The sequence below is a fragment of the Bos javanicus genome, chromosome 11 (genome assembly GCF_032452875.1).
Source record: "Bos javanicus breed banteng chromosome 11, ARS-OSU_banteng_1.0, whole genome shotgun sequence".
In the NCBI taxonomy this organism is placed as follows: domain Eukaryota; kingdom Metazoa; phylum Chordata; class Mammalia; order Artiodactyla; family Bovidae; genus Bos; species Bos javanicus.
In genome coordinates, this window is record NC_083878.1 from 103,179,367 (window position 1) to 103,205,565 (window position 26,199).

A 26,199-nucleotide genomic window follows, 5' to 3' on the forward strand; every position below is an offset into this window, starting at 1 on the left:
ATCCCGCCTCGCCCAGAGGCACCGGGCAGTCGGCCCCAGGGGCCACCCTCTGCCTCCGAAAGCAGCACCAGCAGGGGCAGTGGAACCCCAGACACACCACGAAACGGCACCGCAAAGGCCCTGAGCAGTGCACTGCCGCTGGAACCGCAGTCCACACGGCGGCCCGGGACCTGCGTGCAGAGCCTACGCGGGGAGACTGCCTACTATGATAAAAAAAAAACCTCAGTAACACCTAGAGTCACCTAACGTAACAGCCAAAATGACCAGGAAACAATCAAAGATCGCCTATCACACCCAGAACCAAGAAAATCTTTAATGAGAAAAAGAGAATCAACTGACACCAACACCAAGATGAGTCTGATGTTGGAGTTATCTGACCAAGGACTTTACAACAACCATCGGAAAAAAGACTACAAGCAATCACAAGTTCTCCTGAAACAAATGAAAATTGAAAAAAATTCAACATAGGAGTTATAAAAAGAATCAGATAATGAACTGAAAAATAGAGTAACATTTTAGAACTTACTAAATAGTCTCCGGGCTCCCCTGGTGGCTCAGATGTTAAAGAATCTGCCTGCAATGCGGGAGACCTGGGTTAGATCTCTGGGTCGGGAAGACCCCCTGGAGGAGGGCACAGCAACCCACTCCAGTACTCTTGCCTGGAGAATCCCATGGTCAGAGGAGCCTGGTGGGCTACAGTCCATGAGGTCACGGAGTCAGACACGACTGGGCAACTAAGCACAGCACAAACAGCCTCAATAGTTTAAGTGGTGATAACAGAGCATGGAATCACAGAGAAAATACATTCAAAAAACAAAATGAGTTGAGTCTCAGGGACCTGAGAAGAATAACAAGAGACCCAGTATTTGTATTGCTGGAGTCTCTGCAACGAACGTGAGCAGGGCTAAAACAGAAGGTAAGGAAACAACAGTGGAAACTTCCCAAATACGGCAAAAGACATCCACTCACAGATTCAAGAAACTGAAGGAACTCCAAATAGAATAAACCCAAAGAAATCCACGCCAAGACACTGCATAACCAAACTTATGAAAACTCAAGAAAAAGTATTTTGGAGCAGCTGGAAAGAAAGAGAATACAACTCAGTGAGCAGTGTGTTTCCCCTCTGAGCCAAGGAGGCGCAGGAAGTGGCACAGCATACACGTGCTTGAGGAAAAGAACGTCCAGATCTGGCAAGGCCATCCCCAAGGAACTGAAGAACTAGAGACGTTCTCTGGCAAAAGAAAATTGGGGGTGGGGGGGGAAGGGGGGAGGAATCTCTAGCAAACCTTGAAAGACTGGCTAAAGAAAATCCTCCAAATACAAAGAACATGATTTAAAAAAACAAAAAATGAACCCTGGAGAACCAGGAAGAAGCAGGTAATATGCATGAGTAAGTAGACTACCCTTCTCCCTGTGAGTTTCCTAAATCACACCCGGTGAGACAAAGTCCACACCTTTAGGGACTCGAGACGATGACGACTTTTAAATACTTTTAAAAGTGGGGAGAGCAAAGGAACCGAAATGGAAAAAAGGTTTCCACACCTCGTTCAAAATGGTAAAATAATACCTGTCAACTGTTGGAAGTCACATATGCATACTGTAATACCCAAAGAAACCACTGAGATAGCTACACAGATACACCCCAAAATGACAAGACGGAATATATCAAGATGGAATCCCAAAAAATAGTCAAGTAACCCATAACAAGGTCCAAAAAACAAAACCAACACACAAACAAAACCAGGAACAACAGAAAACAAATAAGATCTCAGACTTAAGATAGCAACAATTACACTAAAAGTGAATATTCTAAGTACATTGAAAGACAGAGATTGGCAGAGTGGATTAAAAAATAGATACAATTATAGGTCATTTACAAGAAAATTACTTCGAATTCAACAATATAAGTAGGTTGAAAGTAAAGGGACAGAAAAGGCTATATAGGCAAATATTGTTTAAAAAAACAAAGCAGGAAGAGCTATATTAACATTTGATAAAGTACTAAATAGGAAGAAAATTACTAGAAATAAAGTGGAACATTATGTAAGCCAAGTTGCTTCAGTCGTGTCTAACTCTTTGTGACCCTCTGGTCTGCAGTCCACCAGGCTCCTCTGTCCATGGGATTCTCCAGGCAAGAATACTGGAATGGGCTGCCATTTCCTTCTCCAGGGGATCTTGCTGACCCAGGGACTGAGTTCAGGCCTCCTGCATTGTAGGCGGATTCTTGAATAATGACTGAGTCACCAGGGGAGACCCCTGAGCCTGTTATGTAAAGTGGGACATCACGTAACAATAAAGGGTCAACCCACCAAGAAGACTTTACAACCCTAAACGTGGATCCACCAGGCTACAGAGCCTAAGAGCTGGTATTAAAAAACACGACAGAGCCGTCAGCCACAGTTAGGGACTTCCTTCAACATCCCCGCCTGAACTGACAGAACCACTAGACATAAAATCAGCATGGAAAGAGATCTGAGCAACACAAACCACAGGCAGAATCTAACTGACCCGCGAAGAACACGCCACCCACAACAGAAAACACTCTCCTTCAGATGCTCACAGAACACTCACCAAAACAGACCTTCAGTTCAGTTCAGTTGCTCAGTCGGGTCTGACTCTTTGTGACCCCGTGGACTGCAGCACACCACGCTTCCCTGTCCATCAGCAACTCCCGGAGCTTCCTCAAACTCATGTCCATCGAGTCGGTGATGTCATCCAACCATCTCATCCTCTGTTGGCCCTTCTCCTCCCACCTTCAATCTTTCCCAAGATCAGGGTCTTTTCCAATGAGTCAGTTCTATGCATCAGGTGGCCAAAGTATTGGAGCTTCAGCATCAGTCCTTCCAGAGAATATTTAGGACTGACTTCCTTTAGGATTGACTGGTTGGATCTCCTTGCAGTCCAAGGGACTCACAAGAGTCTTCTCCAACACCACAGTTCAAAAGCATCAATTCTTTAGCCTGGGCCATAAAACAAATCTTAACAAGTTTAAAAGAATGGCAATCACAGAGTATGCTATCTTACCACACGGAATTAGACTAGAAATAGTAACAATTTCAACAACTGGAAATTTCAACAACTGGAAATCACACTTCTAAATAATTCATGAATCAAATAGGCAGTATCAAAAGAAATAAAGAGAAATACATAGAACTGAATGAAAATATAACATATCAACATATGTGGGATGCAGCCAAGGCAGTGCCGTGTGGAAAATTCATAGCACTAAATGCTTACGCTAGAAAAGTGGACAGATCTCAAATCAACAGTCTGAGTCCTTACCTCAAGAAACTAGCAGAAAAAAAAATAGGGCAAAATAAATCTCAAGCAAGCAGTGAGGAAGGGAGGCAGATATGACTGTAATAGGGCAAGAGTAACAGAAGAGGTCCTTGTGGGAACAGAATGCTCAGCATCTAATTATACAACCTCACTATCCCAGTTGTGACATTATATTATGGTTTTGCAAGAAGTTACTACTGGGGAAATCTGGTAAAGGGCGACCAGGACCTCTCTGTATGATCTCTTACAGCTACATGTTAGTATACAATTTTCTCAAGATAAAACTTTCATTTTTAAGAAAAATTCGCCAAAGATCAGAAAGGGCATCTCCACAGAAAAAAGATTCAACTGGCCCATAAGCACACTTAAAAGAAGACTCATCATTAGTCAGCAGGGAAATGCACACCGAAACCGCGGTGAGGCGTCACAGCCCCCCCACCAGGACAGCCTCCATGGAAAGACTGGCAGTGCCAGGTGCTGGCAAGGCTGCCGAGCAACCGCAGCCTCACCCCGCGCTGTGCTGGTGGAAATAAAAGATGACACGGCCGCTGCGGAAAACAACCGAGCGGTCACACACGCTCACACGACCTGGGAGCTCCACGCCCAGGCACTGACCAGGAGAGACGGAGACACACGCCCACACACACTCGGACACTCGTGCACGTTTCACAGCAGCTCTGTCCATGGCGGATAGAACCAGAAGCAATCCAAGTGTCTGTCCGTCAACAAGTGAATGAATACGCAAAATGCGGGGAGCCAAACAATGAAGACCACCCCCACCACTAAGCCAAAAAGGTCTTTATGCGTGGACGCATCTCTAGAGCATTATGAAGAATAAGGAAGGCAGACCAAGAACACCTGATGCCCCTAGATCAGGGGCGCTCTGGGCAAGAACTGACTGCAGGGGCTCAAGGCAGCCCTGGGGTGATGAGCATGGCTCACCCTGCCTGTGGCCCTGAGCATGCGGTGAAGACATTCATTCAACTCATCGGACTATATACTCTCACAAATGGGTGCATTTTACTGGATGTGAAATTGGTTTTCTCAAAGGTCCAAGATAAGATTCTTCACTGTATACTCAACCGGAACCCACTCCACAGAGATTTCTCCAAAAAACCAAGGTTTAATGTACATCTCTTCCCTCCTAAGAAAGCTTCAATGGCTTCCCAACTCATATACAAAAACAGCTATCAGCTATTTCAGGCATTCCAAGATCTGGCCCTAGGCGGTCTCTCCAATCCACGTTTATCTTACAGGCGCTAAACTCACATTCCTTTCCCTTAGCCTGGGGGAGGTGGCATTGCCCTGGTTCTCACCCACCTGAGCCACACACTCAGCTTCACTTTCTTGAATGGAATATTCCAGATTCCCCCAGGGGAGCTGCTCGCCCTCCCTTCCGGCTTGCCCTCCCTTCCGCACCGGCTCCTCTTAGGCACTACAGTCTCCTGGTCTCACATCACAGGTCTGTGTGGGCAAGGCCCATGGCTGGCCCTCTGTGAGCCCTGAGAAGCACACCAAGGACCCACACGTCACAACACAAGGCTCAGCCGAACTGATGCAAGTTTAATTCTGCCTGAGTCTGAAGCACCTGGAGCACAGTGACTGAGGGGTACTTAAGTGAACTAGTTAGCATGAAGTCTCAGAGAGAGGGTAAGGTGAGGGCACAGCAGAGAAGTCAGAAATAGAAATAAACTCAAAGATCATCTCTCTCTGTGACAACAAAGCCAGGAAGGCAGGGAGGTTCTAGGCAGTGAAAACTATAAATACTCCTAAAGGGTCCTGCAGGCTCTGGCCGCTGCCCAGCTGACCCTGCCCCACCTCATCAGCCAGCCAGTCTCGGGGACTCCGCCCTCTCAGCATCTGTTGACTCAACCTACCTAATTCCCACTGCAGACAAACTGGCCAACGCCTTGGTACTTCAAGTCAAAGCGACATCAGCTCTGCTATGGGCTCCACATTATGTGTCCCCCAAAACTCACGTAACGAAACCTGACCGCCCCAAGGCGAAGGTGTTAGGAGGTGGGCTTTGGGGAGGCAATTAAGTCATGAGGGTGGAGCCCCATAAGTGGGGTGTGAGCCCATCCAGCGAGGCTCCCTCACCCCTCTGCCACGAGGGCACAGCGAGAAGATAGCATCTACGAACCAGGAAGCAGGTTCTCACCAGAGACCCAGCCAGCACCTTGATCTTGACCGTCCACACTCCCGAATCGTAAGAAAAAAATTGCTGTTCTTAAGCCACCCAGTCTATGTCTTGTCATAGCAGCCTGAACGGCCTAAGCAGGGCTCCTGGACGTTGCACTGATACAGCCCCTACCCGCTCCAACCTGTCAGAAGAATCTTGCCAGGCTAGCTCTAAACCCGTCACCCCTACGCAAAGATCTTCCCTGGCACCCATGGGGAAAGAAATCCCTAGCCAGCTGGGAACCCCGCGAACAGTCTGGCCCACACTATTTTCCACGCTAATCACCTACTATTTCGGTCCACAAATCCTCTGTCACAATAAGGTTAATCGACTCAGGCCTTCGAACACTTCCTCCTCTGCATAGAACCTGCCAGATGCCCTCCCCTCTACTACCTGGGTGGGGGGACTACCCAAATATCTGCCATCCTTCAAAGGCCACCTCCCCACGAAGCACCCCCACTCCAAGCAGCCCCCACAGGGACCACGGCGCCCTGCAGCCCAGGCACTCGGGTCCCATGGAAATGCCTGACAATTCCATCTTTCGCCTTGAGACAGGTCCTGTACTAAGGACATGCTGCCGTTTTTCATCATGCATTACTTCATTTTCCTTTGTATATGTCAACAGTTCATGCGAATTTTCAGCAAATAAGGAAAGAACATCACATAACTCCTCCCCTTGTACTCCCTACAGTGCAAAACGCAACCCTGCCCGCGATAGCTATGAGATTGTTACTGGTTAAATGAACATGACCCTGGCTCCATCCCTGTCACCTTCACGTTAGGTGAAAAATGACAGCCGTCTAAATTCCTCAATGTAGGAAGTGAAAAAGGAGACTGGTGCATAAAATGGTGATACGGCCACCAGAAACCAGCTTGGACGCCTGTGAGCGATCAGGAGGATACGCGGAATACAAAGGAAATACGCAGGGCTCTTGGTAAGAACACTTACACCAACTTAACAGCGTAAAGCACAACGGTGGCCAACACTTTTGATTCAAAGGGTCAGGACAGTTTGAACTTAAAGACAGATTTACATTCTTTGGTTAGTGTTTAATTTGTGGCATCAGGATAGAAAAGAGAACATGTACAAACGGTTCTATTTTTAGAAATAAAAATTCAGCCACGTACAGCCACCAGGACAGAAGTCTTCCTATCTCACCTGTTTCAAAGGCGTTTCCAACTCTAAGCAACCTGATAAATCCGTGAGCACAGCCTCTGTCCTGCAGACACAGCACTGAACGGGACAACCACAGCTACCCTGCGCTCAGACATGGGCAGTTCTCAGCACGCCCAGGCAGAGGGGAGGCCAGGCCACACTGTCAGCCAGCGCCCTGACCCCCTAGTACTCAGCACCCACTGAGGAGACGCAGCCAGGCTGCCCTGCCACCTCCATCTCAGCAGCATCCAAATCCCATGCTAAAAAAAAGACTGAAAACACAAAACCTAGGGAGGGGCCTCGAGGGAAGGGACGTGCGTGCAGCAGCAGGAATGAACAACGCTTCGAGCAGTTACACTCTGATTTTCTAAATACGTTTAAAACATATTCCTGAAACACTCAAAAACCAATCACCTGAACAAATCATATCAAAAGAACTCGTCAACAACAACAATAAACCTGCCAACACGCTCACGAACGAGGCCTCCCGGGTGACTCGAGCGGCCGCGTCCAAGCCGGTCCCGGGACGGACGCAGCGGCCACTTCATCCCCAGCTCTGGGGCCTGGAGGAGTGCTGACCACGTGCTCCCTCTCAGCCAGATGTCGGACAACAAAGGAAAGTGGTGGCCCCCCCGGAGCACACAGGGAGGGGCTTCGGCTCCTAACATCAGGCGCCGAGCTGGCCTTGGGCTCGACCCAAGGCCTGCTCCCCAAGACCCCACTCGAGGCTGCCCTGTTCTCCCACCCCACAGCGTCGCTTCCTAGTCAGTTAACGAGGAGACTGCTGAGAGAACAGAGTGCCAGCCCCTCGCCAGCAGTGGGCTCTGGAGAGCCTGGCGGCCCCTCCGATCCCCTGGCTGCCAACAGAAAGGGAAGGCGGACCCTGGTGGCCTCTAGGTCCGGGCAGCCCAGCTCATGGCGAGCTGCAACTTGGTTTCCAGGGCTCCTCAGTCACACAGCAGCACATCTGCAAAGAGCAGAGTGCCTTCCAGTGCTTTCCGTGGGTTACTTTCTCAACACTGTCCTCGGGAGGTAACAGAAGCTGTTACTCCCCCACTGTCCCTGAGACTCAGGCCTGAATACCTTTAAGGTTCCTAAGGTCACGGACTGAAATCAAAAGCCAGGAATGCAGTAGCTCCAGTCCAGCACCCTGTACTGTAAAATCAACTTCAAATCACCCCTTTAAACTTGACCAACTAAGACTTTCACCCAAAAGGACATCACAAACATTCCAGCTGAGCAGGTTCTACTCTAATGACTCTTCTAAGTGAGTAACTTTCAACATGTCCAATATGTTATTTCTGAAAAAATCAATAAGACACTGTCAATAAAACAAGAGCTACACCTAGAAAAAAGAGAAGAATCTAAAAACAAAAGCACAAGCTGGCCCACAGTTCTTGGCTGCGGCACAGATGAGGAAAATCAGAGAAAGCCTTTCTGCACAACCATATGCCACCTCCAGGCCCGGCCAAGGGTGAGCTCGCCTGAGCCTCCCCACTTACTACAAACGGCAGACGGTGGGCCCGGGGGAGACGTGAGTCCCAAAAGGTGTGCACGCAACAAGGCGGCCTCAGAGCACGTGGCCCTGGAGAGTTCACATGCTTTCCGTTCCTATGCAAACAGTGTAGCTACTCAATGAACAATTGTGTAACAAGCAAAGATGTAAGTTACTTTCACCATCATCCCCCTCAAAAGCTGACTGACAAGTAAAACATGCAGACTGAAACCATCACTTCTAATTAACTGAAAATCAAGCTAGAGAGGAGCATGGAGGCATCCGGAAGATTAAACAAAGAACAGGCCTTTGGACGAAGAAGAGAGTTTGGGGAGAAAGACCTACACGGTCCTCTACCAAAATCCCCGCCTCACACCATCTCCTGAAAGACAAGACCCCACGCTGAGTCACGGGGAACCTCCCACCAGGCCGTGACCCCCCATGCCACGGTACAGACCGGAAAAGCATCCTCATTCTGCAAAAATGAATGGAAAGCACACCTCCCGAAATCTAGTGTTTGAACGCACCAAGGCAGTGGACGGGCAACACGCAGCCCAGCCTCAGAACCTCAGAACCTCAGATGGCCTCCAGTCTCCTTCAGCCCCTGCTCACGCTCTGCTCTATAAATACCCAGTCATCTCAAAATTTTACAGCCAGTTTTCATATCAGCTCTCGAATTAATTACCTGAAGCGCCAACAAGTAATAAAGGGTGATTTGGTCCTGGAAATAAAACCAAACTAATCCAATCCCGACAGTGAGAGAGATGCATATTTACTGCCAGAGAGCTGACAAATCCCACGCTGGATGCCAAAGCTAAATGCAACAGGATAAAAATGCATTCACTAAGCTTAAGAAATTGGAGAGCAAACAACGAGAGGGCTTTTTAGAAGCATTCGTGTCTGTACAGCATTCAGTCCCACTCCATATGCAAAAGTCTTAAAAATACACACAGGAGTGACGCTGCACATGCGCCCCAAGAGCCACGCCGGAGAACGCGCTGTGCCGAAGCGCAGGAGAACTGGAAGCCAGCCAGCCAGCGCCCGGCAACGGTGAACAGGCTTCCTGTGAAATACTACACAGCACTGGAAAAGCGAGGAGGGGGACGCAGGAGGATGCGAGGAGGACGCGAGGAGGACGCGAGGAGGGGGACGCGGGAGGACGCGAGGAGGAATCCAAGAACCTGATGAGGATGAAGCGGTCGCTGTGACAGGCGCAGAAACACGTAGGACTAAACCAGAAGAGTTCAGTGGTGTAAAAATACGTGGTACACGTAAGGAAAAGCAAACCAACAGTCAACGCGAGACGTGAGGCAGGCATAAAGGCAGGCCACAGACTGGGGACCCATCACCCTGCAGAGTTCAACAGCCACGTCCTCTTCCTTAAACTGGACACCTGAGTAGCCGCTTTAGGATGACTCATTCCTTACCCCATGTTCTAAAACTTCATACAGGCTCCCCCCCCCGCCCCCGGCTGCTCCAAAACATTCAGGATCTTAGTTTCCCAATCAGGAATTGAACTCACGCTGCCTACATTGGAAGTACAGAGTCTTAACCACTGGACTGCCAGGGAAGTCCCCAAAACTTCATACGTACTTTTTACCAATTCCATATTTTCCTCAAAATCACCGTTTCCCCATAGTACTATACAGAAACTGAATAAAGCTGGGTGGAAGCATAAAAAAGAACTGCAAAGCTGAAAACCACAAAATAAGGGGTGGAGGTTGGGGGGAGAGAAGCTCCCTCCGTAGCTATAAACCAACTTAAAACAAGGCCCTGCCTTTAATCCCCAGGACTTGCAGGGCGTGTCTGTGCTCCTGACCGACTCCATCCACAGCACAGGCCACTCCAACCGGTGAGATCCTGTCACCAGGAACCGCCCTGTTCAGCAAGTTTTCAAAACCGGTCAACCAGACTCTTTTTTTTGAAAAGAGTCTCTCTCCGATTCTGTCTCACTCCACAAACAAGAACCGTTTTCCCCAGAACAAAGGCAATTTTCAAAAAAAATGCTTCAAATGAAAAGAAAGATGACATAGAACTCCCTCTCGATTTTGCACCTGAAATTAATCAAAGAAAGCCTTCCGAGCCAAGCAATAATCAGGAGAATCACCCGGGCCTGTAAAACCGCGAGAGCTGGAAGAATAGGAGCGTCTTAAATCCACTAAGCATATTTAAGGCCTAACCAGTAACAAGGTTACCCAGTTCTTCAAAACTGGAATTAACCGAAGGGAGCAACTCGGATGAAGCCCGATCCATCCGAAACGAATGCTCGTTAGGGAATCCCACACCTGGGATTCGGACACACTGGAGAAGGGCAGGGGTCACAAGGGTTTCGGCCCGGGACTCCCGCCCGCACAGGACCGCGTTCGGCCCGCGGGGCGCAGGGGCGCGCCGACCCTCGCCGCACCTGCGGGACCGGCGCCCCCAACCCCGCGCGCGGGGACACCGCACAAAGGCCGGCACGGCCCCTCCCCCGCGCCCGGCCCACCTCGGCCGTAGGCCTTGGCGCAGATCCACTGCAGGTTGGCGGCGATCTTGGCCCGCGCCGGGTCGTAGCGGTCCGGCGGCACGATGTCCACGGCGCCGTCGGGCGCGGCCTCCATCCTCCTCCAGCCCTCCCCGGCCGGGCAGCCGCCCGCGTCCACCATCTGCACACAAAAGGGCCGCTGCAGCGCGGGACGCGCAGGGCCGCGCGGGACAAAGGCGCCGCGCCCCTCGCCGCGCCCGGGACCCGCGTGGGGCCGCCGGTCACCGGCCGCCCGCGCGCCCCGCGCCCCCCGGCTCGCCGCCCCGGCCCGCGCCCCCGCCGCCTCACCTCAGAGCCGCCACCGTCGCCGCCGCCGCGGGTGCTGCTGCTGCATGCTGCGCGGCCGAGCCGGGGCCCGCGGGGCCGGGGCGGGAAACAGGGGGCGCGGGCCGAGGCCTCGGGCCGGGGCGGGGGGCGCGTGCGCGGATCCGGGGGCGGCGGCGGCGGCGGCTGAGGAGGCGGCCCACCGGCGGGAGCGCGCGCACACCGCTCACACACACCCCGCCGAGGCCGGCGCAGGCGCAGTGGGCGCGGCCGCCGGCCCGCGCTCTCCCCGCCCCTTTGCGCAGGCGCAGCGGGCACTGGCCCGCGCTCGTCCCGCCCCTCCGCGCAGGTGCAGTGGGTGCCGACCGAGGCCCCGCCCCTTCTCGCCGGCGCGGGGTCGCGCACCCGCGCGCGCGGACCGACAGGCCTCGGCGGGTCCCTCAGCATCTCTTTGTCTGGGCCGCGCCTCCCACTTCCCCGGCGCTGGGTCGTCCGGACCGCTGGACCCCAGCCGCCGCCCGACGGGCGGAGCTCCTGTGGAGCCAAGGGCGACCTGGGAAAGCGCTCGGTGCCTGCGGTCCAGCGCCCCAGAGCAGCCCCGGGGTTCCCCCCCCCCACTCTGGTATCGCAGCGCGGGGAGCCGCCTTCCCCCCATAGTGGACCTCGGTACCCAGAGAACCAATCTCCAGTCAAGTAACCCAAAGAGCCTGAGGGCGCCTCCTACCTCAGGGTGCTGGGAGCTCGGGGACCCCACGCCGAGAGAGCCGCCTCTGGAATACACGCCCCCCCCGAACCCCATCCCGCGGCCCTGGCAGCCCGGGAAACCCCCTCCCTCTGCAGCTTCTGGAGCCTGCCTGGACCACCCGCGCCTGGGAGAGCCCCGTGTGGGCCTAGCCGTGGAGTCCAGGGCCCGGTCCGGGGAAAGTGGGCATCCGGACACCCGAGACAAACTGCACGGTCCTCACCCACGAGTGTAGCCTTGGGGACGAGCCTCAGTCACGTCTTCCAAAAGGGGCTGGCTCCGTCCTGACGAAGTCACCACCAAAGGGCCTGTGTTGGGCTAATAACATGGCCAGACGTGTGTAAGTGATGCTCAGCTAAGGACCTCACCACCTAACACTTTAGAAAACCCTAAGAAAGGGCTCCTGGTTTCTCTGCCAAACACCAGCCTTCTGGAGCCCAAGGCCTGGAGGACAGCAGAAGAGAGACAGTTTTCTATGAGTAAGGGGCCCAGGAGGAAGGTCACCTCCACTCCACCCAGCGTCCTAAGCCAGAGAAGACCCAGGTTGTCAAGTGACTCAGGCTCCAGGACCCAGCCACAAACAGTCCTGTGCGGGCAGAAGCCTCACTCTGGCTCACAGCAGGGGACAAAACACAAATCCCTGCCCCTCTCTCAGCCCCCAGGGAGCTGAAAGAATGTGCCTGCATGCGAGGAGGTGAAAGTGTAGGCGGATCTGGGGGTGGGCAGGTGAGGTAAGCTGCAGGGGGGAATTTGGCAAAGACCTGCAGGAACTGAAGGGCAAGCAGGAGCGTACCTGGGCAGCTGGGGTCTGGGCAAGGGAACAGCAGGTGCAGAGACCCTGCAACAGGAGTGCCTGGTATGGAAGAAAAGGGGAGGGGCTGAACCCAGGATCCAGGGACACTGGTAGGAAAGAGGTGTGGGGGAGGGGTGGTGCAGATTCTGCACAGGGAGAACCTTGACCCCGTTCTCTGAGATGGGAAGCCAAGCGCTCAGTCGTGTCCACTCTGCAACCCCGTGGACTGTAGCCCGCCAGGCTCCTCTGTGGGTAGGAACCTCCAAGCAAGAAGACTGAAGTGGGTTGCCATGCCCTCCTCCAGGGGATCTTCCTGACCCAGGGCATGACCGTCTCTTAGGGTTCCTTGGTAGCCAGTTTCTTTACCACTAGGGCCACCTGGAGACTTTGGAGGGACTTTGAACATGGGGAGGAAGGATGTGACTGACCCTTTAGAAGGGTCGTTCTGGTTGCTGGGTGAAGAGTAGGTGGTAGGAAGGACAAGGAAGGAAGCAGGGAGACCATCCCCTGATGGCTGGGGTGTGAGTTCATAGAGCAGGGATAGAGGGTGACTCGGGGGGTTTTCATTGACCTTGACTTTATTTCCTGCAATCTTATTAGTTATAACTGTCTTTTGGAGGATTCATTAGGATTTTCTATATATGAGACGCTGGGCCTCTGGGAATAGAGTTAGTTGTACTTCTTCCTTTTCAGTCTGGGTGCCTTTCATTTCTTCTCACCCGGGCCAGAACCTCCAACACAACATTAAATAGAATTAGCTGAGCAGGGACTTCCCTGGTGGTCTGGTGGTCCAGGGCTTAAGACTCCACTCTGCCAACGTAAGGAGCTTGGGTTCAATCCCTAGTCAGGAACTACGATCCTAAATGCCACATGGTGTAGCCCCAAAAATAAAATTTTTTAAAAGTAGCAGAGCAGATATCTTTGACGTGTTCTGCTCTTAGGAGAGAAGCGTCCAGTCGTGGACCACAGGGTATGTATGGTGTCAACTGCGGTAGGGGGTGGGGGGTGTATTTATCAGGTTGGGAAAGTTCCCTTCTATTCCTGTTTTGTTGGGTGTTTTACTCTTGAAAGGTTGTTGGATTTCAGCAAATGCTTGGTGTGTGTGACTATGGAGATTATCATATGTGGTATTTTTACTTATTCTGTTAATGTAGTTCTTTACATTAATAACTTTTGGATACTGAACCAGCCTCAAATCCCTCTTGGTCAAAGTGTATAATTTTTTTTCAAGTTTAGCAAATTGTTTTGTGGAGTTTTATGGAGATAAATGACATGATATTGAGTAAGTTTAAGGTGTGCAATGTGATAATTTGCTCTGTGTATAGGTATACACTGTGAGATGATGACCACAGTAAGGTTGCCTAACACACTCATCGGTCACCTAGTTACGTGTGTGTGTGTGGTGAGAACACATACGATATGCTCTCCTAGCAACTTGCAGGTATGTTAACTAGTCAGCGCGCTGTGCATTACACACCCCAGAGGTATTCATCTTGTAACTATGCATTTCTATACTTTGACCAAAATCTCTCCGTTTCCCCCACTCCCCAGCCTCTGCCAACCACCAATACACTCTTTGTTTCTATGAGTTTGATTTTTGTAGATTCCACATATAAGTGAGATCATGCAGTTCTTGTTCCTCTGTCTGGCTTAGGTTTCTTTAGCATAATACCCTCAACACAAGTTCATGTTGTCATAAATGGCAGGATTTCCTCATTTTTATGGCGATATTCATACACTTCGTTATGTACTACATTTCCTCTGTCCACCCATGCTTAGGTTGTTTTTGTGTCTTAGATATTTTGAATGCTGCTGCAATGAACTTGAAGGGTGCATGTATCTGTTTGAGATAGTGATTTCATGTCCTTCAGATATGTGCCCAGAAGTGAGATTGCTGGATCATGTCGCTAAGTCGTGTCCGACTCTTTGCATCCCCATGGACTGCAGCACATCAGGCTCCCCTGTCCTTCACTGTCTCCTGGAATTTGCTCAAATTCATGTCCAAAGAGTCCGTGATGCCATCTAACCATCTCATCCTTTCTGATGCTGAAGCTGAAGCTCCAATACTCTGGCCACCTGATACAAAGAGCTGACTCATTAGAAAAGACCCTGATGCTGGGAAAGATCGATGACAACAGGAGGAGGCGGCGGCAGAGGATAAGTCCCTTGTTTCCGATCTTAAAAGGAGGGACTGCCGTGGCAGCCCAGTGGTTGCAACTCTGCTCTTCCCCTGTTGCGGGGGTCTGTGCAGGTTCCGTCCCTGATTGGGAAACAGATCCCACATGCTGAGCCACCAAAACAAAATAAGGAATTTCTTTAAAAAAAACAACAGGAAAGCTCTCAGCCTTTCACCACGATGACGTTACCTGTGATTGTCATATATGCCCTGTATTATGTTAACTTAAATTCCTTCTATACCAAATGTGTGGAGACTTTGACATAAAGTATGTTGAATTTTGTCAAATTCATTTTTTGTGTGCATGTATGGAGATACTCATGTAATTTTACCTTTTACTATTAATGTGTTTTATCACATTTCTCTATTTACATATTTTGAACCATCCTGCATCCCAGGGATGAATCCCACTTGATTATGGGGTATGATCCTTTAATGTGCTATTGTTAGTCCCCTGTTGAGAATCTCTATATCCATATTCTTCACAGATATAAGTCTATAGTTTTCTTTTCTTGCAGTGCCCTTATTCAGCTTTGTTACCAAGATAATAATGTTGGCCTTGTGAAATGAATATGAGAGAATTCACCCCTCTAAAAGTTTTTGGAGGAATTTGAAAAGGATTGGCACTGATTCTTCTTTAAAGGTTTGGTAGAATTCACCAATGAAACCACCAGGGACTGGGCTTTTCTTTGCTGGGAGATTTTTTAATTTTTGTGTACTGACTTACCGGCTGTGCCGGGTCTTGGCTGCTGCAAGGCTTCCTCTAGTTGCAGCGAGCTGGGCTGCCCTCCAGTTGTGGTGACCAGCTCCGCACTGCGGTGGCTTCTCTTGTGGAGCTCGAGCTCTAGAGCCCTCAGGCCGCGTGGTTGTGGCATGCAAGCTTAGTTGCCCTGAGGTGTGTGGGATCCCCCTGGACCAGGGATCGAACCCATGTCCCCTGCATTGGCAGGCAGATTCTTAACCACTGGACCGCCAGGGAAGTCCTGCTGGGAAACTTTTGATGACTCAATCCCTTTGGTCCTTATTGGTCTAGTTAGATTTTCTCTTTCTTCATGATTCAGTCTTGGCATGCTGTATGTTTCTGGAAATTTATTCCTTTAGCTCTAGGCTATTTAGCCTGTGGGAGCGTGTTTACTGTAGTCTGAGTCTGTATATCTGCGGTATCTGTTGTAATGTCTCTTCTTTGACTTATGCCTTTGTTGATTTGAGTCCTCTCTTTTTCTTGATTAGTCTAGCACAAGTCTTGTCGATTTTACTTTCAAAAAAACTGATCCCTAGCTTTGTTGTTTTTTTTTCCTATTGTTTTCCTTTCTGCTCTAATCAGTGACCCACCAGCTCAGAGCTTGAGGACACAGGGCGGCACCTGGTCCTTCAGAGTCCAGCCCGGAAAGAAAGGTGGAAACTCCCTCCAGCACCGGGTGCCTTGGGCTAGCAGCCCTGACCTACCTCCTCCCAAGCTCTGCTCCTGAGGCTTCTTCCCCCACCACCCCAGCTGACCCAAAGGCCCTCCCACACCCTCAGAAACAGAAATGACCGTCCTTGGGGGTTACGCCGGCTTGCTTCTGTTTCTTTGCCTACTTCTCCCCCAAGGCTCTCACAAGTCCCAAGCTCCCCGCATTTTTCCTTATTCACACTGATTCTCTTGGTGCGCCCCCGCAAGTCGCCCCCATGCACAGTCCACGTGAAATGTCAGCTTTACTCGGGGAAACACGGAGCGCAGAGTAGGAAACCAAGCGGCCACCTGATCATCTGGAATGAGGACCTGAGACACAACGGCTGGGCGGTGGCAGTGACCGCTTTATGCTGAGCCCTGAAAACCCAGTCTGAAGAAAATGCAGAGTTAACCTTTCTATTGACTTGGCAGCTGCCTCTTCTTTACCGAAATAAAATAATGCCGTCTCTATTTTTAGTCTCCATTCCATGAATTCTAACGGATTTTGGTTAGATTCCCACAATGTCAACAGGGAAGAAGTCTCGTGGAATCAAGCACCATGTGGAGCGTGTAGGATCCTGACAGCTACCTGCTGGCTTCATACATGTCACAAGGCTTCCGTAGCCCCCAAAGAACAGGCAGGCCAGCCCTGCCCAAATAAGCCTGGACATTAGCTGGAAGCTAACTGCCAGCTGGAAGTGCCAACACACAGAGAGGGCAGCCGTCGATGTCCTGGGGCGGCCTCTGCTCACCACTGATCACAGGACCATGGCCAGAGTTGCTTGTTTAAGGCATGGATAAAGAAGCACACGTATGACTCTACCATGATTTAAAATCATTTAAATAGTCATGTTTGAGGACAGCTGATTTCCGTTTTCATCTCACAGTGTGTGCTGGAGCAGGTTATCTGAGAAGGGGCCCATGGTCTCCCTCCGATTACCCACTGGGTACTTGGTACAGAAAAGGTTAGTGGCAGGTCACCTGTAGCTGGCAGGGGGGCCGGGAGCCTGGAGAGGCACCCCAGCCTCAGAGCCCTATAGACCACACATCACGTACATACCTGCTCAGAGAAGCTGTATTCCCAGTAGCCAAAGGGAGGAAACAGCTTAGACCCCGAGCAGTGGGTGGGTGTGGGTAAACAGGATGGAATATCCCTCAGCCATAAAGGCTCTGACAGACATTGCAACGCGGATGAACCTGGAAAACATGATGCTGAGTGAGAGAAGCCAGACTCGAGAGGCCACAGAGCGAGCGATTCTGCAACCGAGAGGACCCTGGGGGGCTCCTGGGCACGGGAGCTTTTCTGTGTCCCCGTTTCTTGTTGGCAGGGAATAAGCTTCAGCCTCCAGAACCTTCCCTGAGCGCCAAAGGGCAGGTTCAAACTGATCAGGGAAGGGAGGGAATGCAGAGACAAGGGAGGGGCAGACACAACCCTGCAGCCTCAGGGCAGGGTCCTGGTTCTGCCTCAGGGGACACTTATGACAGTCTCCTTCAGCTCTCCTGCAGAAAACCCTCAACAGACAGGCCATGTTAACCACCTGATGAAGCCTTCCTCATTCCAGAAAGAAGGTCATGAGTCATAAACACAGAAGCTCCTCATGAGATCCCCCGGGGCCAGACTCAGGGAATGAAGGCCCTGCACACCCTGATCAATATCAGCACCCTCTCCCCTCGAGCCATTGCTATGAAACCCCAGGTTGGGGTACACAGTGTTGAGGGGCATGAGCTGCTGTGGCCCCCTTTGCCTGGCAAAGCAGTAAAGCTCTTCTTTTCTGCTTTGCCCCAAACTCTGTCTCTGAGGTTCAGTTTGGCACCGCTGCCTGGAGGCCAAGCTTTCAGTGTCGGTTCCGTTGATGTGAAATGTCCGGATCAGGCAAACCCAGAGACAGTGCAGCGCGCAGGGGCTGGATGGGCGGAGGCAGATGACAGTCAGTGAGTGCGGGTGTTTTTGGGGTGATGAGAATGTGCTGGGGAACTATGGGCTTCCCTGGTGGCTCAGACAGTGAAGAATCCGCCTGCAGTGTGGGAGACCTGGGTTCCATCCCTGGGTTGGGAAGATCACCCAAAGGAGGAAACAGCAACCCACTCCAGCACTCTTGCCTGGAGAATTCCATGGACAGAGAAGCTTGTGGGGCTGCAGTCCAGGAGGTCGCAAAGAGTCAGACACGACTGAGTGACTTTCACTAAGAATGTGCTGGAAGTGCTGATGGGCACACACTAAAAACCACTGTACTGTACACTTTGAGAGAGTGGGTTTTATGATGTGGGAATCAGGACTCAGCAGAAAGCGTCCCTGGGGGTTCAGCGGCCAAGAACCCGCCTGGCAATACAGGCGACACGGGTACGATCCCTGGTCCGGGAAGATCCCACATGTTGCGACGCAACTAAGCCTGCGCACCACAACTGCTCAGCCTGGGCTCTGCAACGGGAGAAGCTGAGGCAGTGAGAAGCCCACGCACCAAAGCAAGAGAGCAGCCCCGGCTTGCCACAGCCAGAGAAGAGCCTGTGTGCAACGAAGACCCAGCACAGCCACAGGTAAAGAAATCTTAACAAATTGAAAAGCAAAAACGCATCATAGAAGCAAGTTCTCACTGTCTTCATTGTATCACACTTGAGGTCAAAGGTACAGTTTCCTGTTTCCTGACTCCCCCCACTCAGGGTGGACCAATGTGTTCCTTCCCAGGTACTGGGACTTTCCTCGTGGAGACAGAAACCTCTCTTGCTGTTGCTGCTTCACCGTCTGTTTACTCAGTGGCGGCTCGGGGCCGTGCTTGCGAGTGGGGGCAGGTCTGTCCTGCTTGACAATCCGGGTAAAAGCTCCAGGCCGTCCGTCGGCGTGGTGCACACATGCGTGCCACACACCACTTCCTGAGAGCAAGCCTTACTTCCATTAAAAAGGAAAAGAGGAAGGGAATTTTATACATCCTTCATTGTTAAAGAAATTATCTTCTTGGCACAAACCTAAAATGTGAAACAAAATACGAGAACATTAACAGCACCTAGAGCCCAGCTGGTCTGCGGGGCAGCCAGAACCCTGGAGCCTGCGTGAAGGGCGGCAATGGACTTGACTCAGGAGCCCACGGCCTTGTGTTCAGGAGGCCAGTTCCAATGTGGCAGAATCTGGACTTCAGAGCTGCTGCCGAGGGCATCCTATCTCATCCGGCATCTTTAACTCACTGGAAAACGCTTCCGACAGAAAAGGGGAAAACCCTTTGTTCCTGGGACAGAAGGAGCAGCAGCCACTCCCCCTAGAGTCCTTGAGGCAGGGATGGCGAGTGCCCTGCCCTATTGCCTAAACGTCCTTACGGTGCAATGGCATCTGATTGACAGGAAGGAAAACTAAAGATCAAGTCACGTGTCCTGTGCAGGTGGTCCTCAGGCTGGGTGGGCGCCGTCACAGGGGCAGCCCCTCCGGCCATCTGTGGGTGAATGTCATGATGTAACTGAACCTCGTTCACACTCCAGTCGCGAGGTGTGGGGACAGGTTCAAGGAGGTCCGGCTGCTGCGGGCAGGAAGCATCGGGACTTTCTCAGTGGAATGAAGGGGGGGCCTCCCCCATCAGTCAGCCTGTGTGAGAGATGCCACCGGCGCCAGGGTCCTTCTGATGGAGACACCTGGCCCTCGACACCCCTGCCTGGACCACACAGTCCGAGGGCAGTGCTTGGGGTGTGGACAGGTGCCCAGGGCTTCCTGAGCCCCGTGAAGACTGACAGACACCCCGCATCGCACCAACAGTGTCCTTAGCGGAGAGCGCCCATGCCAGGATGTGGCCTGCCCACCGCCCCTCCCAGCAGTGCTCCAGGGAGAGGAGACCGGGCATCAACTGGGAAGGGGGCCAAAGCTGGGGGACTGAGGTGCCCCCCGACGTCCCGGACCAGGATGCCGAGGGCAGGGTAGCTGGGAGATGGCCTGCCCCTTTCGTCTCCGTCAATGCCCAAACAACACCCGTCGCCCCCCACCAGCTCCCGCTTAATGAAAATGACGCAGGTTCAGCAATCGTGCTCCTGACTATTTACCCGAAGAGCTGGAAACTCCTGTCCACACAAAACCTGAACATGGGTGTTTGTAGCAGCTTTATTCTTAACTGACAAGGCTTGGGAGCAAACAAGATGCCCTTTTCAGGAGGTAAATGAATAAACTGATCCACCCAGACAGTGGACTGTTATTCAGCACTGAAAAGAAATGAGGTATCAAGCCGTGAAAAGACATGGAGGAGACTGAAATGCATATGGGGCGGTGGGAGGAGCCAATCTGGAAAGGCTACACTTTCCAACTAAGTGACACTCTGGAAAACTGTGGAGACTGGTTTTTTAAAAAACTGGCGGTTGCCGGGAGGAGGGAGGGAGGCGTGAACAGGCGGCGCACACGGGACGTTTAGGGCAGTGAAGCTGCTCCGTGTGATGCGATGCTTTTAACCGTGTTTATTTACTTGCGGCTGCGCTGGGTCTTCACTGCTGCACGTGGGCTTTCTTTCTGGTTGTGGCGAGCGGGTGGCTACCCTCTAGTTTCGGTGTGCGGACTTCTCACTGCGGTGGCCTCTCTTGTTACACTCTAAGCACACGGGCTTCAGTAGTTGCTCGCTCGCTCGTGGGCTCTAGAGCACAGGCTCAGTAGTTGCAGCACTTGGACTTAGCTGTTCCTCGGCGTGTGGGATCTTCCTAAATCAGGGATCGAACCCTTGTCCCCTGCATTGGTAGGCAGATTCTTAACCACTGAGGCGCGAGCGAAGTCCCTCTGTGCGATATTATAATAGTGGATTGCCCTGCGTGCCTGCTCAGTCGTGTCCGACTCTTTGCAATACCATGGACTGCAGCCCGCCAGGCTCCTCTCTCAGTGGAATTTCCCAGGCAAGAATACTGGAGTGGGCTGCCATTTCCTCTTCCAGGGAATATTCCCGACCCAGAGATTGAACCCATGTCCCCCACGTCTCCTGCACTGCAGGCAGCTTCTTTACCGCTGAACCACCGGAGAAGCCTGGGTACACGTCATTATGTATTTGTCAAAACCCATCAAATGTGCACCCCCGAGAGTGAATCGTAACAGAACGGTGGGGTTTAGTTAATAACAACGCACTAACAGGGCTTCAGCTGGAACACAAGCACTCGCTACAGTGAGATGTTAAAGGGGACACTGGTTGCAGGAGCGGGTCATGAGAACACTGTCAGATCAGTCACTCAGTCATGTCCGACTCTTTGCGACCCCATGAATTGCAGCACACCAGGCCTCCCTGTCCATCACCAACTCCCGGAGTTCACTCAGACTCATGTCCACCGAGTCAGTGATGCCATCCAGCCATCTCATCCTCTGTCGTCCCCTTCTCCTCCTGCCCCCAATCCCTCCCAGCATCAGAGTCTTTTCCAATGAGTCAACTCTTCGCATGAGCTGGCCAAAGTACTGGAGTTTCAGCTTTAGCATCAGTCCTTCCAAATAAATCCCAGGGCTGATCTCCTTCGGAATGGACTGGTTGAACCTCCTTGCAGTCCAAGGGACTCTCAAGAGTCTTCTCCAACACCACAGTTCAAAAGCATCAATTCTTCGGCGCTCAGCCTTCTTCACAGTCCAACTCTCACATCCATACATGACCACAGCAAAAACCATAGCCTTGACTAGACGGACCTTTGTTGGCAAAGTAATGTCTCTGCTTTTGAATATGCTATCTAGGTTGGTCATAACTTTCCTTCCAAGGAGTAAGCATCTTTTAATTTCATGGCTGCAGTCACCATCTGCAGTGATTTTGGAGCCCAGAAAAATAAAGTCTGACACTGTTTCCACTGTTTCCCCATCTATTTCCCATGAAGTGGTGGGACCGGATGCCACGATCTTCGTTTTCTGAATGTTGAGCTTTAAGCCAACTTTTTCACTTTCCACTTTCACTTTCATCAAGAGGCTTTTTAGTTCCTCTTCACTTTCTGCCATAAGGGTGGTGTCATCTGCATAGCCGAGGTTATTGATATTTCTCCTGGCAATCTTGATTCCAGCTTGTGTTTCTTCCAGTCCAGCATTTCTCATGATGTACTCTGCATATAAGTTAAACAGGGTGACAATATACAGCCTTGACGAACTCCTTTTCCTATTTGGAACCAGTCTGTTGTTCCATGTCCAGTTCTAACTGTTGCTTCCTGACCTGCATACAGATTTCTCAAGAGGCAGGTCAGGTGGTCCGTTATTCCCATCTCTTTCAGAATTTTCCACAGTTTATTGTGATCCACACAGTCAAAGGCTTTGGCATAGTCAATAAAGCAGAAATAGAGGTTTTTCTGGAACTCTCTTGCTTTTTCTATGATCCAGCGGATGTTGGCAATTTGATCTCTGGTTCCTCTGCCTTTTCTAAAACCAGCTTGAACATCTGGAAGTTCACGGTTCACATATTGCTGAAGCCTGGCTTGGAGAATTTTGAGCAATACTTTACTAGCGTGTGAGATGAATGCAATTGTGCGGTAGTTTGAGCATTCTTTGGCATTGCCTTTCTTTGGGATTGAAATGAAAACTAACCTTTTCCAGTCCTGTGGCCACTGCTGAGTTTTCCAAATTTGCTGGCATATTGAGTGCAGCACTTTCACAGCATCATCTTTCAGGACTTGGAATAGCTCAACTGGAATTCCATCACCTCCACTAGCTTTGTTCGTAGTGATGCTTTCTAAGGCCCACTTGACTTCACATTCCAGGATGTCTGGCTCTAGGTCAGTGATCACACCATCATGATTATCTGGGTCATGAAGATCTTTTTTGTACAGTTCTTCTGTGTATTCTTGCCATCTCTTCTTAACATCTTCTGCTTCTGTTAGGTCCATACCATTTCTGTCCTTTATCAAGCTCATCTTTGCATGAAATGTTCCTTTGGTATCTCTGATTTTCTTGAAGAGATCCCTGCTGCTGCCGCTGCTGCTGCTAAGTCGCTTCAGTCGTGTCCAACTCTGTGCGACCCCATAGACGGCAGCCCACCAGACTCCCCCGTCCCTGGGATTCTCCAGGCAAGAACGATGGAGTGGGTTGCCATTTTCTTCTCCAGTACATGAAAGTGAAAAGTCAAAGTGAAGTTGCTCAGTCGTGTCTGACTCTTAGCGACCCCATGGACTGCAGTCCACCAGGCTCCCCCGTCCATGGGATTTTCCAGGCAAGAGTACTGGAGTGGGGTGCCATTGATCTCTAGTCTTTCCCATTCTGTTGTTTTCCCCTATTTCTTTGCATTGATCGCTGAAGAAGGCTTTCTTATCTCTTCTTGCTATTCTTTGGAACTCTGCATTCAGATGTTTATATCTTTCCTTTTCTCCTTTGCTTTTCACTTCTCTTCTTTTCACAGCTATTTGTAAGGCCTCCCCAGACAGCCATTTTGCTTTTTTGCATTTCTTTTCTATGGGAATGGTCTTGATCCCTATCTCCTGTACAATGTCACGAACCTCATTCCATAGTTCATCAGGCACTCTATCTATCAGATCTAGGCCCTTAAATCTATTTCTCACTTCCACTGTATAATCATAAGGGATTTGATTTAGGTCATACCTGAATGGTCTAGTGGTTTTCCCTACTTTCTTCAATTTAAGTCTGAATTTGGCAATAAGGAGTTCATGGTCTGAGCCACAGTCAGCTCCTGGTCTTGTTTTTGCTGACTGTATAGAGCTTCTCCATCTTTGGCTGCAAAGAATATAATCAATCTGATTTCGGTGTTGACCATCTGGTGATGTCCATGTATAGAGTCTTCTCTTGTGTTGTTGGAAGAGGGTGTTTGTTATGACCAGTGCATTTTCTTGGCAAAACTCTATCAGTCTTTGCCCTTCTTCATTCCATATTCCAAGGCCAAATTTGCCTGTTACTCCAGGTGTTTCTTGACTTCCTACATTTGCATTCCAGTCCCCTATAATGAAAAGGACATATTTTTTGGGTGTTAGTTCTAAAAGGTCTTGTCAGTCTTCATAGAACCATTCAACTTCAGCTTCTTCAGCGTTACTGGTTGGGGCATAGACTTGGATTACTGTGATATTGAATGGTTTCCCTTGGAAATGAACAGAGATCATTCTGTCATTTTTGAGATTGCATCCGAGTACTGCATTTCAGACTCTTTTGTTGACCATGATGGCCACTTCATTTCTTCTGAGGAATTCCTGCCCACAGTAGTAGATATAATGGTCATCTGAGTTAAATTCACCCATTCCAATCCATTTCAGTTTGCTGATTCCTAGAATGTCGACATTCACTCTTGCCATCACTTGTTTGACCACTTCCAATTTGCCTTGATTCATGGACCTGACATTCCAGGTTCCTATGCAATATTGCTCTTTACAGCATCGGACCTTGCTTCTATCACCAGTCACATCCACAGCTGGGTATTCTTTTTGCTTTGGCTCCATCCCTTCATTCTTTCTGGAGTTATTTCTCCACTGATCTCCAGTAGCATATTGGGCACCTACTGACCTGGGGAGTTCCTCTTTCAGTATCCTATCATTTTGCCTTTTCATACTGTTCATGGGGTTCTCAAGGCAAGAATACTGAAGTGGTTTGCCATTCCCTTCTCCGGTGGACCACATTCTGTCAGATCTCTCTACCATGACCCACCCATCTTGGGTTGCCCATGGGCATGGCTTAGTTTCATTGAGTTAGACAAGGCTGTGGTCCTAGTGTGATTAGATTGACTAGTTTTCTGTGAGTATGGTTTCAGTGTGTCTGCCCTCTGATGCCCTCTTGCAACACCAACCATCTTACTTGGGTTTCTCTTACCTTGGGCGTGGGGTATCTCTTCACAGCTGCTCCAGCAAAGCGCAGCCATTGCTCCTTACCTTGGACGAGGGGTATCTCCTCACTGCCGCCCTTCCTGACCTTCAACGTGGGATAGCTTCTCTAGGCCCTCCTGCGCCCATGCAGCCACGGCCACAGTCGCTTCCAACTCGGCATTTCTGGGAGCTCTAGCATTCTCTCTCTGCACTCTGGTACTTCCCCTCAGTACTCTGTGAACCTGAAACCACTCTGTGGGCTTCCCACAGGCTCAGCAGTAAAGAATCCGCCTGCAAAACAGGAGACCCGGGTTCGATCCCTGGGTCGGGAAGATCCCCTGGAGAGGGGAATGGCCACCCGCTCCAGTATTCTTGCCTGGAGAGTCCCATGGACAGAGGAGCCTGGCAGGCTACAGTCCATGGGATCATAAAGAGTTGGACACGACTGAAACAATTTAGCACACAAGCACGATACCTCTAAAAATAACATCTATTAAATAGATGTTATTAAAAAATAACATCTATGAAAAGAACAAAGCAAGACCAGGGCCCACAGCTTCAAGACCAGCCCCCTCAGCCCTGGCCCAGCTTCTGGGCTCCCCTGCTCGTGAGAGAACCCCTCAAGGCTGGAGGGAGCCCCAAGGCCAGCCCTGCCAAGCTCTCTGCCCACCTGCTTCGTGCCAGGCACTCGGTCCTGTCCACCTTTCTGCTGGGATGCCGCTCCCTACCAGGACACTCTTGCATGCACCCCACCTCCCCAGTTGACGGCCACGGCCCCCCCAGGACACATGCCCCGGGGCTTCACTGCCAGACCTTCCATTTAGCGCTCATGAGAACCTCTGGGCAGGCCTGGCAGGATGGTCTGCTCACCTTGGCTAGTGAACAGCTGGGCCCAAACCACCACTGCAGGGGGGAGCCCCCAGGAGAGTGAGGGGCACACACCCGGCAGGGGGGGCTGCAACGGGGTCCCATCCACGTACTAACTGGACCTGAGGACCCACAGCTAGTCACCCTCTGGGAGAGTCCTGGGGACACTCGAGTGACAACCGTGGCTGACCAGGACCTGGCCACCCAGCAAACACCGCACACCCCAGCACTCAGCCTAAGACACCCGGCGTCCAGACCCTCCATTTGTAGACACTCCCCCAGGGAGAAGTGCTAATTCAACTTAAGCTAGATTAATTAAAAGTTAATCTCCCCCTTGCGAGAGAGGCAGGGAGAGCCTGTCGGGGAGGTTTGGGCCGAGAAGGACCGAAAACCACTGCCATGTGCTGTTGCCCTTCCTCCCCTGGGAGAAGCCTGCTCCTTGTCCTCCAGGACTCCTCTTGGGATTAGCCTGTCCACCCAGACTCTGCCCTTTGCTGTCCTCTTGTCCACCTCCTGGGGACAGGTGAGCCCAGGACACACCCCAGGCTCCACACGGTGCCCTGGCTCCTGTGAGACCACCAGA

At 51.1% G+C, this 26,199-nt stretch overlaps 1 protein-coding gene and 1 long non-coding RNA gene across 6 annotated transcripts in view; one reads left to right on the top strand and one right to left on the bottom strand.

Annotated features, from left to right (window-relative positions):
- The window catches only part of CAMSAP1 (calmodulin regulated spectrin associated protein 1), a 43,038-nt gene extending 31,874 nt beyond the window's left edge, over positions 1 to 11,164 (bottom strand). For 3 of the 5 annotated variants that reach the window (XM_061434018.1, XM_061434016.1, XM_061434015.1), the window contains exons 1-2: positions 10,925 to 11,163; positions 10,598 to 10,757 (exon numbers count right to left, since the gene is read on the bottom strand). In XM_061434018.1, coding sequence (XP_061290002.1) covers positions 10,598 to 10,757 — 160 coding nt within the window. In that variant the 5' untranslated portion in view covers positions 10,925 to 11,163. Of the gene's footprint in view, positions 1 to 10,397; positions 10,501 to 10,597; positions 10,758 to 10,924 lie in introns of those variants that run through there. The other 2 variants (XM_061434014.1, XM_061434017.1) reach the window with 2 other exon arrangements.
- A 179-nt stretch (positions 11,165 to 11,343) lies between these two features.
- LOC133257705 (uncharacterized) lies at positions 11,344 to 14,903 on the top strand. The gene is made up of 2 exons (XR_009739658.1): positions 11,344 to 13,876; positions 14,307 to 14,903. It is a non-coding gene; the product is annotated as an uncharacterized LOC133257705 (long non-coding RNA).
- Positions 14,904 to 26,199: the final 11,296 nt, after the last annotated feature.